The sequence below is a fragment of the Capsicum annuum genome, chromosome 2 (assembly GCF_002878395.1).
Source record: "Capsicum annuum cultivar UCD-10X-F1 chromosome 2, UCD10Xv1.1, whole genome shotgun sequence".
In the NCBI taxonomy this organism is placed as follows: domain Eukaryota; kingdom Viridiplantae; phylum Streptophyta; class Magnoliopsida; order Solanales; family Solanaceae; genus Capsicum; species Capsicum annuum.
The window spans coordinates 21,027,205-21,039,264 of record NC_061112.1 but is presented as its reverse complement, the minus strand read 5'-3'; the positions used below and the strand labels follow the sequence as shown (position 1 = coordinate 21,039,264).

The 12,060-nt window shown below is 30.4% G+C and overlaps 2 protein-coding genes across 2 annotated transcripts; one reads left to right on the top strand and one right to left on the bottom strand.

The window, feature by feature from the left end:
- Positions 1 to 690: 690 nt before the first annotated feature.
- LOC107857574 lies at positions 691 to 3,564 on the top strand (the record flags this gene model as incomplete). Its single annotated transcript, XM_047406480.1, is given in 2 exon segments — positions 691 to 832; positions 2,725 to 3,564. Coding segments are annotated over 2 exon segments (792 nt in total), but the record flags the coding sequence as incomplete, so codon positions are not given.
- Positions 3,565 to 3,828: 264 nt separating this feature from the next.
- LOC107857576 (large ribosomal RNA subunit accumulation protein YCED homolog 2, chloroplastic) lies at positions 3,829 to 6,865 on the bottom strand. Its single transcript, XM_016702388.2, has 7 exons — positions 6,606 to 6,865; positions 6,231 to 6,416; positions 4,897 to 4,986; positions 4,495 to 4,587; positions 4,324 to 4,404; positions 4,187 to 4,232; positions 3,829 to 4,102 (listed from the first exon to the last, which is right to left on the bottom strand). The coding sequence occupies exons 1-7, from the start codon at positions 6,750 to 6,752 to the stop codon at positions 4,014 to 4,016; spliced, it is 732 nt and encodes a 243-aa protein (XP_016557874.2). The 5' UTR covers positions 6,753 to 6,865; the 3' UTR covers positions 3,829 to 4,013.
- Between the last annotated feature and the right edge of the window lie 5,195 nt (positions 6,866 to 12,060).

Below are 12,060 nucleotides of genomic sequence, written 5' to 3'. Positions count from 1 at the left end.
ATATATATATATATATATATATTTGTCTCCCTTTGCGCTTTTTTTCATTAAAGTCCATGCTTTTTTCACAGTTTGCGCTTAAAGCTTCAACAGACCTTAGAGCTTTTTTCCGCTTTTTGTTTTTGATAACACTGAAATTGTCCGATTGATGTGATCTGTTTTGACTCCATGTGATCATAATCAGATAATACAACTCAACACTCCCCCTCAAGTTGGCATGCAGATATCTAACCCCTACAAGACCTTCAAATCTCGGTTCGAACAACCACTTAATGAAAAGATCTGCTTTTTGCTCCTGATCTGTTGGCACAAATGGAAAGCACATGCTTCCTTCTTCGAGCTTCTCCTTGATGAAATGTCTATCCACCTCAATATATTTTGTTCTATCGTGTTAAACTGGATTTTGGACAATGCTTATGGCAGCTTTATTGTTGCAATATAGCTTCAAAAAGAGCTTTGCTATTGGGTGATCCTGTTAATCAAATAAAATTTAATGGCTGAAAATCATGCACTTCTGCGCCAAAATCCTGTTATAAATTTCTTCCTGTAGTGTGAAATGCAGATGGAAAATTATAAGCTTCTTATAATCTCTACACTCTAATGCTTCCTAACTAAACTTAAGCGGTCCACAGTCGTGCATCCGCATGTGTCTGAGTGTTGATCGTGTGTCTGTCCATTGCAATTTTGCAGAGGGAACTTTATCCATCTCTACTCTTATTTCCAGCTGGGAGGAAGAAAGCTATCCCTTATGGTGGAGAGATTGCAGTATCTAATATCATTAACTTTCTTGCTCACCATGGGAACCACTTTTACGGTCTTCTTCAGGAGAAAGGTGAGTTTCCCGATTTTAAAATATCCACTGTTGCTCACCACCCATCTGAGTGAAGGGGGAAAAAAAGAGGGAGGGAAGGAAAATATTATTAATTTTCCATATTATTTGTAAAAAAATTTGATGCGTGTTTTCTATCATTGGTATATTCACACTTAGCCCTCAATCTGATTAACTAAAACATAATTTTTATGGTGGTCTCATGTCCAGGATGTTGTTCTTGTTTTATTTTCTTTATTCTTTTGATAGAATTTCAAGGTGAGGTGCCTTGGTGTATGTTATTTGTGGATGACGTAGTTTCGATTGACAAGATCCGTGGAGGAGTTAATGCTAAGTTGGAGGTTTGTAGGCAAACTCTTGAGTCTAAAGGATTTAGGTTGAACAGGACCAAGACAGAATATTTAGAGTGTAAGTTTAGTGAGGGACACATCAGACGGACGTGGTAGTGAAGCTTGATATCCAGGCCATTCGAAAGAGAGATTGTTGGAAGTATCTTGGGTCTATGATACAGGAAAATGGTCAGATTGACGAGGACCCATCGTATTGGTGCAGGGTGGGTGAAATGACAGCTCGCATTCAGAGTCTTGTGTGATAAAAAGGTTTCCCTCGAGTTAAGGAAAAATTTATAGAGTAGCGGTTAGACATAGTTGTATGGGGGCAGAGTGTTGGCCAGTTAGAATTCTCACATTCAAAGATGAAGGTGGTAGAGATGAAGATGTTGCAATTGATGTGTGGGTTTACTAGGATGGATAGGATTAGAAAAGAGGTTATTCGTGGCAAAGTGGGAGTGACTTCGGTAGAAGACAAGAGGCGTCAAGCAAGGTAGAGATGATTCGGCATGTGATGAGGAGGAGCACAGATGGCCCAATGCGGAAGTGCGAGAGGTTGGCTGTGGATGGAGTCAGGTGAGGTAGAGGTAGACCGAAGAAATATTGAAGGGAGGTTCTTAGACGTGACATTGGAGCAGTTACAACTTACCAAGGACATGACACTAGATAGGAAGGTGCGGAGGATGCGTATTAGGGTAGAAGGTTAGTAGGATGAGCGCTAGTAGGTGTAGTGTTTCACGGGTAGTATCTTGTTCTTGAAGTTTTTGGGTGTTGTTTGTGGTTTAGGGTAGATTGTTGGTATTATTTGGTGATAATCTTTTTTCTGGTGCAGTCTGTTGTTGCTTTTTACTGGCTGTTATTTTGTTACTACCTTTTGTTTCTTGTTCATAATACTAAGTTGTTTGGTCTCGAGCCGGGGGTCTATCGGAAACAACCTCTCTACCTCACCTCTGAGATATGGATTGTGTACATTCTACCCTCCCCAGACCCCATTGTGGGAATATATTGGGTATGTTGTTGTTGTTGTATTCTTTTGAAGGAAAAAAAATTGTTGTTGGTCAAGATTCATTGATATACCTATTCTTTTGTTTATCTTCCATATTTGTAAGTTTGATGACCTTACATAGATCGCTGTTGTCTCAATCGGTCAATATCATTTTAGATGCTATGTGCCTTGCTCATTAGAAATATCTCACTGCATAGTTCCTATAATGGATGTACGGCTGGTTTAATGCAAAAGTGGTGAGGAAAATGCAACCATGATGTAAAAATAGATGGCTTTATGTTACGTTGATAAAAAGACAATAAAAAATGAATGGCCGTAAATTTGATAATAAGACATATATGCACAATTATTTAGAGATAGGAGGCATTTCTAGGAGAAAAAATGAAAAAGCGAGATGAATGAACCGTCTAAAAGGAAAATTCATGTAGTATCCAGTTAAAACTTATCATCAATAAGTTTTTCTGATGATTTGCTTCTTGGTGCAGTTATCTTTAATACTCAGCATATTACAAGCTTATTTTGTATTGTTTCAAGTTTGTTTTTCCCTTTTCCTACATCAGGTATACCGTGGACTGGAGGTGAACCAGGGATAAATCATAACATGAATTCAGAGGCTCCATGTAATAACCCTGCACATGAAATTGTACTTCAAGAAGGACCACCAACATTAGATATTCAGTTCAACCAAATTAGAGCTCCTCTTAGTCCCTCTGCTAAAGCAGCCCCTCATGTCGCTGTTGGTTCCGTCCTTGTTGCTACGGACAAGCTTCTAAATGTTCACCCTTTCAATGGATCCAAAGTACTTATTGTGAAAGTGGATCAAAGCACAGGATTTCAAGGTCTGATTATCAACAAACATATTAGTTGGGACTCTCTTGATGAACTTGAAGATGGACTACAGCTTCTAAAGGAGGCTCCTCTATCTTTTGGTGGCCCTGTCATGCAACTTGGAATGCCTTTTGTTGCATTTTCCAGGAAGTATATAGTCAACCAGTCCATGGAAGTGCTGCCAAATGTATTTTTTCTTGACCAAAGGGCCACAGTAGGCATCATTCAAGAGTTGAGATTAGGAAACCAGTCTATCCATGACTTGTGGTTCTTTTTGGGATTTTCGAGTTGGGGTTGGGGCCAGCTATTTGATGAAATTGCTGAAGGAGCTTGGATTGTAAGATATCATGATGAGGAACAAATAGCTTGGGCTTGGAGATGACCTAGATCTTCCGCGTCTTATTTATTATTTGGTATTTATTCATTCACGAGCCAAAGAGAGTACGGAAATTATGAGAGTAAAACAACAATTAGAGTGTAAAATTTTTGTTGGATAAACGACATTCAAATATCCTAATGCAACTTATTTTATGTACCATACCCTTCATTTAACAATGGCATCTTGATGAGTCTGTCTGGCCGTCCTTCCACCCCCTCTATATCCCTTCTCACATAGTAAGTTTGGTTTGTGGACAAAGTTACACAGAGATTATATATAGTACATGATTAAGAATCGTTGTATTGTTTATATGTATATGATCTTTTTGGGGGAATGCATGGCATATTGGTTAAATTTCGCCCTTGCTTCTAAAAGTAAATGAAAAAAGAGTATTTTTGTCTTTTAGGAGTTTTACCTCTGTAGACAATCCTCTATCATACTGGTTCTAGCAACAATATGAGCCACTCAGACAGTTGACATAACTTTATTGCAACTGATTTTCAGTTGAGCTATACATTCAATTTCGACTGACTTATAGTATAGTAACATAATTCTTTCAACAAAAGGAGAAAGTAATATGTTGATTTTGTTCCTACTATATTATTTCCTTTTACAGTGATCCAAGTGCCTTGCCTTGTATGGCTATTGAGATTTCACGAAATTTCCCTTCTTGAGCTCTAATAATCTGGACCACCTCCTATCAATTGAAGCAACATTCTGTTTACCCAATGCTGCAATTAAACAAGTAATGGATGTTAATTAATAATTATATGAATTCATTTCGTATTTCATTTATAATAAAAGGAGTTTCTTACGCTGCAATTTAGGTTCAGATTTCTCACATGATTCTGAACAAGTCTCCTGCAAAAAAATAAGCAATATCCATCAATTTTTCTTTTTATTTCTTATATTTTCCTTATAATGATATATAATAGAGGAAACAGAGAAGTACTTTTACAGAGGTAGCAAGTCTAATGGTATCTTGTATTAAAGGATCAAGGTCAGCTTCAAATCCTGGTTTCACATATATAACCTGCAAAGTGCCAAAAGGATTATTATTCTTTAACTTAATTAGTTCATTAACAAGAGAATATATATTAATTTGTATAAAAAAAATTCTTACAGATGGATCATCCCAACCAAGCAGTGGAAGTTCATCTGTACCTCCTTTCTCTCTGCTTGATGGTAATACCCAAACTTTAAAGCCTGTATCAATCTGATCAAGCAACAACTCAAGAACAAAATTACAAAAAATCAACCACAAAATTTCGGTTAGACTTTTGGTCTAATATTACACCCGTTAGAAAAGTCTTCTTTTGTTTTTCATTCTGAGAGTAATTTTAAACTATCATCAAAAGTTGAAGGGGTAAAACTTTGGACACATGAAGTCCATCCATTTCGCACTAGAGGTATGTGAGTGGCAAGAACAAATACGAAATGATTTACTAACGACAGGATATGAACAAAAAAAAGTGATACAAGTAAACAGCCAGAGTTTATTAAGATTAGAAAGTAGAAAAATTACCTCTCTGCAGTATGGGGAAAAGCAGTTGCTACATTTTCTGGTGAAACATGTGATAATTCTTCCATCCACAGAGAGGCCAAAGCCTGTGTGCTGCTCATGAATTAAAAGTTCTTGCATTCAGGATTTTGCCATTATTATTTGCAAATAACTCAACTGCACTATTTGAATATTGGTGATATATTGAAAACTTGTTTGAGAAACATTTCGAGTGAAATGATAGTTAAACTCTCAAAATATTTAATTTCTCCGTTTCAAAAAGTGGTATTTTCATTTTGTTTCAAAGTAAGTAGCGTTTCACAAATTCAACAAGATGTTTGTTTTTTTCTTTTAGTTTTACCCTTATTTAAATAAACGAAATATTACATAACCAAGAAATCATTAAAAAGTTTTTTTTCAATGCATTTCATTAATTAAGCCCCCACTTGTCCATGAGATTTTTTTTTTTTTCTCAAAAAAGGTGTTTGGCCATAGGAATTTCAAATACAACTTTTTCACTTTCACTTCTCTCACGAAAAGTTAAAAACGGCTCTAATTTATATTCATGGGCAAACAAATCTTCAAGTCCCACTTCAACTCCAATTCCAACTCTAATTCCAAAAAAAAAAATGATTTTCATGGCCTAAGCTTACTAACCGTACGTTAGTAAAAACACTTCTTATCCCCTACGTCCATCCTTACTTGTCAAGTATATTAAAAATAGCTGTCCAATTTTTATTTGTCTAGATTAAAAAATTAAGTGATATCTATCACTTCGTGTCTAGTTTACATTACTATTAAATATCATTCATTTTCTAATATTTAAATGACTCATAAGTAATAGAATATAGTGAAATTACCTTTTATTTATTATTTATTAAAAGAGTCAAGTCAAATATGAAAATGAGCTAAGCAAAGATAAACAAAGCAGTACTTTCTAAGAGAGTGTAGTTTTTTGGGCTCACTATAAAAATATCATTTATTTTAAAACGAATGGAGTGACTTTTCTTTTTCCAAGTAAAATTAATGTCAAAACACAATTTAAAAACTTTCAATACTCTTTTTCCTTTTTCAATTTTTATCAATTATTGTCCAACCAATATATAGGGATCTTTTTGTAATAATTTTTTCCGTTGTTATGGGTAAATCTATAGTATAAAAATTTGAGTCATGATTTTCTCAAAATTGAGCTAGGCTAATCTTAAATAAAATTAGAGAATGAATTGGATTAGTGTTGTATTGATGTTTCGGACTTAGTTGGTTCTTCCATCGAGAAGTTAGCCGTTTGGATCGTAACAATTATAAAATTTTCTCATTATCAACAAAAAATAAGTAGCATATATATGATATGGATTCACCTTGTGTATAGAGAGTTCAATGGAAACTTGAGTAGTATCTTCTTGATGATGATCTTCCACTAAATCTTCAAGTTGAAGATCTTTAAGAGATAAAATGTAATCACAATTCCATTCTCCATGCCATCTTCCATCTGAGCTTGATATTCTCACCAAACCCTTACTAACCTTTTCGTTTCTTTTTGTTATCTGAAATTAGTGGCGTACTAACTAATCAAATACATAAAAAAAAAAAAAAATTTAACTACGTATAAATAGTAAAAAATTTCGCTCAAATGTAGCTCCGCCTCTGTCTGAAACAATATAATTCCAAATAACCAAAGTAAACAAGAACAAAATCATCAATGAGAAGAAGAAGAAGAAGAAGAATTTACTTACCAATGAGAAGTCATTTCCTTTTAATGAAGCTTTGGTGACCCTTAGGCTTTGTGGAAAATAGAAGAAAGGTTTAGTAGGTTCTCCAGCTTGTGGTATATTACTGTTTATGCAGCTTCTTGATGATAACCAACTTACAGCTCTTGCCATATCCCACTTCTCTCTCTCTCTCTCCTTATCTTTCTATGTCTTCTGTGGCCTTATTCTCACAACATGTTAGGTACAGTGGATATCACATACTCCCTCCGTCTCAAATTATGTGTTATTATTTTTTCTTTAATTCGTCTTCAAATAAGTATCATCTTTCCTTGTTAGGCAACTTTTTAAAGACACAATTATCCATATTGATCCCACTTAATTAAAAAAAAAAGATATTGACACATTTTTTATAAAGAATAATTTGGTAAACTTTACTAAGTCTTTTCTTTTTTTCTTAAACTTCGTGTCCGATCAAATGACGACACATAAAATGAGAAAGAGGGAGTACTATATAGTATTTATTTTCTTTTTCTTTATGAATTTTAAATTTTAATTATTTCCAAATATATTTGAGGATATTACACGGATACAACTTTTTAAAATGTATTTTAAAAAGTTATAACTACTTTATAAAAATTGCAAATTTTAACTTTTTAATTACATAAGTATACAATTCTTTACATTCTTAAAATATTCTCCTAATTAAATATATAACAAATTTAAAGTTTTAAATTTCAATAAAAAAAAATTAAGAAATTGGGTAAGTCGAGTCAGGTAATATAAAATGGAAGGATTATTCTTCTGTATCGAACAAATTAAACACCACTACTTGTATATTTTCCACATTTACTTGTCCAGCGTGACTTTGCGCGCCTCGTTTTAAGAGATAATGTCTGATATGAGTATTTTATTATAACAGAGAGAAAATTTGGTTAATAGATTTCTTCAAATTTTTAATTAGCAAAATGGTATGCTCTCATTTTCTTATCTTAAAATAAAATAAAAAATAACTTTAATGAGAAATTGGACTATAATAGCATATTAAAAACTATGAGAGCTACTTACAAATATACTTAAAACATAAAATGCTTAATCTATTTTTTCAATTTCAAATTACTTCTTTCCCTCTCTATAACTTTCTCCTCCACCATTCTTATTGTAAATTCATTGATTCTTCACTTTTCTTCTTTTTGAAGCTCGTATTTTATTTTTGATGTTCTGTCTCCTTCCAAATTTATAAGTTTTTCTACTCCCCTTTAATTTTAGTACCATTTTTTTAAAGAAAAAAGTTTATATATATATACATGCATACATACATATACCGTTGATTAATCTGTCGTATTAATTACTATAATCAATCAGCTATTGAATAACATAAGAGATCGATGTATAACGTCGATCGAATAGACAATCGATTTATCCATATATCGTTCGGATCGATAATTGATCTGCCGGATTAATAATCGATTTGTCCATCCATATATAGTTCGGACCGATAATCAATCTATCCATACATCTATCGGATCGATAATAGAATTGTCCATCGTAAATCAGATTTTAAATTAATTTGTAAAAAATTTAAAAGATTTTGGTTAGAGGAATTTTGTGTAAATTTTATGAGTAGGTGATTTGTGGACTAATTTGTAACTTTTAAAACTTATAAATAAATTTTAAATCACAAATAAATTTTAATATTTAAAAGTGGGTGATTTTCCTATAAAAAATAAAAACTTGTAATCCATTTAATTAAAAAATAGACTTGAAGAGCTAATTTAACAAAGAGTCCCATAATACTCATAGTAATTGCTATTCAGTATTATGCCTTAAAAATAATTTAAAAAATAATTAAGTAATATTAACGATAAAATATGGACAAAAAAATGCCTTTCTATTTGATCATTTGTTACAAATATGATGAAAGGTGCTTGCATTTTTAGTAAGCTTGTCAACACATTACAAGTATCATACTACCTCCGTCTCAAAATTGACTTGTTTGATTTTTTGATGGGCAATTTGTCTAATTTTTAAAATTTAACTTAGCTAAGAATAATTCAATATTTTAAAATTAAAATTTAGCTATACAAAAACTATATGAAATAAAAAGTGTTATAAGTTGCAACTTTTTTATCAATATAATAAAATAATACATCTTAAAATGTTGATCAAAACTTACCTCGTTTGACTTTAAAAAAAAATGTCTAACCATTTCAAGATGAAGTATCAAATTAAAATGCTGCAGTGGATGAGTATATTGCCTATCGAAATTGGAATAAGGACCTACAGAATGCAAGTTTATTACAACACTAGAAAATTTAGCCACACTTCGCGCAACCATAAAATATGTTATTAAATATATATTATTTAATCTATTTTAATACATTAAAAATAATCAAAGAACCTTAAATTGTGAAATTCAACCGTGAAATATTTTAATTGTATACATTAATATCAAATACTTTTTTCATCTTATTAAAAGTATAATGTGAACCTTTTCAATGTTCAGATATTGTAAATTTGTGGTCAATTGAATCCACTTTGTTATCATCGTGCTCTAATGCATGTTCGATCTAGCAATAATATGTTTTTCATGAAATCTAAAATAATTAAAAGAAAAGCATCAATGATTTACACATAACTATTTAATAATTAATTGTCACATTATATATTACATATAAAAAAAGAATGAAAACAAAATTATGCATAATTGATCACATTTAATGTATAATATTAATTATAGGGGTAAAATGAGAAAAATTGATTAATTCTATCTAATTTAGTAAGTGATCAACTAATATGAGACATTTATTTTTAGTAAAATGACAAATTAAAATGTAATGAAGAAAATATTATTTATGAGCAACTTTTGTATGTACGGTATTCTAAAGAACCCAAGAGTCTTCTAATATATCTATTTAACTTTTTTCCTCCACTACAATATTATTTTATTTAAAAAAAATAGTTTCAATCTATTATGAGATCAAACTTTTTCATTATTCTATAGTTATTTATTTCATATGCATTTTATATTTTTCTAATCATAATACGTAATAAAAATGTTTTCTTACTTCTCTTCAACAAAGAAGAAAGACAATTTATTCATTTCACAATTATTTTTTTCTACAAATGCAATATGAAAAGAAGCAAATTAAATTTTAATATTAACTAAAAAATAATTTTTAATAATATTTTAAAAACTAAATAGGTGAATAAACATATAGTTTCAAATCGAACCATCTAAATTAGTGAAAGGTTGACAATTATAGAGAGAGATCATAAACTTATACATCAATTTTTGGAGGTTATAAATATGAAAGGTTACACTGACAATTATGATTATCATTAAGAATAAAACTATTAAAGATAATTAAAGGTGGAAGTTAAGATTTTTAATGAAAGATTGTCAATTATTTATAGAGAGAAGTATTATAAATTTATACATCAATTTTGAAGGTTGTAAACATGAAAAGTTACATTGACAGTTATAAGTATCATTAAGAACAAAACTAATAAAGATAATTAAAGGTGGAAGTTAAAATTATTTATAATATATCAATTTTAGAGGTTATAAACATGAAAAGTTACATTGATAATCATGAGTATCATTAAGAACAAAACTAATAGAAAGGTGAAAGTTAAAGAGTTTTAGTGAAAGGTTGTCAATTATTTATAGAGAGAAGTATCATAAACTTGTACAATGATTTTGAACGTTATAAACATAAAGTGTTATGTGGACAATTATGAGTATCATTAAGAACAAAACTAAGAGGAGAGAAATTCAAAAGGATACAGTAAGCGCTACAGTTAAATGAAAAAGTCATCATAACGTATAAAAAATAATAGTGACAATAATTTAGTGTTTTTATAAAAAAATGTGTGTGTGTATATATATATGTATATTCAAAATCTAACTATATCATACTATATACAAACTCTAATAAAACCGCATGAAATATCTCTTTCTTTGACTTTTTTTCTCGTTTTCTCTATTTTAAATTTTCAGATATAATAGAGTGTTATATATATTTAATTATTTTTCATGAAGTAAAATATTTCAAAATTGTACATTAATTTTTGGATGTTATAAACATGAGAGATTAAGTTGGCAATTTCGAAATCATTAAAAATAAAATTAACAAACGGTAGCGATTAAAGGAGGAATTGAAGTTAAGAACATTATCAAATTCATGTGCATGTTTTTAGATTAGTTGCCGAACCTTTAGTTATTTCTACTTCAAAATATAAAAGCATTGGAATCTAAATTAAATTCTTATCAACAAAAAATGTAATATCTTTGTTCTCCTTTGAAGGTCACTAACATAACATAGAATAAGTTAAAACAAGAAAAAAATACACAAAGTAGCATACTTAAGTATTAAATTACAAAAAATAACAACACTTTTATCAAATTACATTTTTTAGCACATGTATTTGTATATATTTGTATTTTTGTAGCAACAGTTTGTAAAAATACAAAATACATATCGATCATAAGGACAGTAAAAATCATATGCATTTGTATTTTTGTAGTAAAAATTTGCAAAAATACAAAATACAACTTGCTATATTATGTAATTATGAAACTGTTGCTATGAAACTCATAATTAAGGGGATAAGTATTCTATTTCTCAATTTTATCCTTAAAACAACTCAAGAATTAAACTACAACTCAAATTGATGAAAAGGAGTAAGATAAACGAATTTTCCTTCTGATAAACTCAAAATGCATCGTGTAATTAGTACTTACGCATATTCTTTCATACGTGAACATTGTATTATATTGTAACTGAAAATTTTACCTTAAACAACAATGAAAAAGGAAGAAAATTCTCTATTGTTAACTTCAATTAAAATTTTGCATTTTCATTGATTGACTCATATTAGAAGAGATCATGAGTAGAAATCAAATATGAAGGTGGACAGTCCAATGGATCAACTAAAGTTGACAATCCACGTTTCTAATTGAAACAAAACTCATTATAATAATTAAAATTGACATAATTAGCCGCCAATCATACCAATACTTTCTGTATATTAAAATACAAAATAGTGCATAATTTTTATATACAAAACAACACATGATTTTTATAAATCAGGTAATTGATGATATTGACACAAATAGTTGTCCAACAAAATGTTAGCGAATATGCACAAATAAAATTATCAACAATCTGATGAGAAGTGAAGACCTAGAAATTCTTGATAAAAAACTCTTAAAGACATCTAGAAATTTTTAACATTTTGCAATTCTCCACAAAAGTTAGTTGGAGAAAGGAACCGGTCCTTCGCCCCAAGCAAAAGTGAAACCATAAACATTTGACACGAGAAAAGAAAAGACTTGATTTAACTAAAGGAATTCAAAGAAACAAAAGAAGGAAATTTATTTATATCATAATGAATTTTGATAATGATGAAGTCCATACCCGCACCTAATTACTTGAGGTGCGTTCTTGACTTCTTTCCCTTCTCCCCGACAACAAAT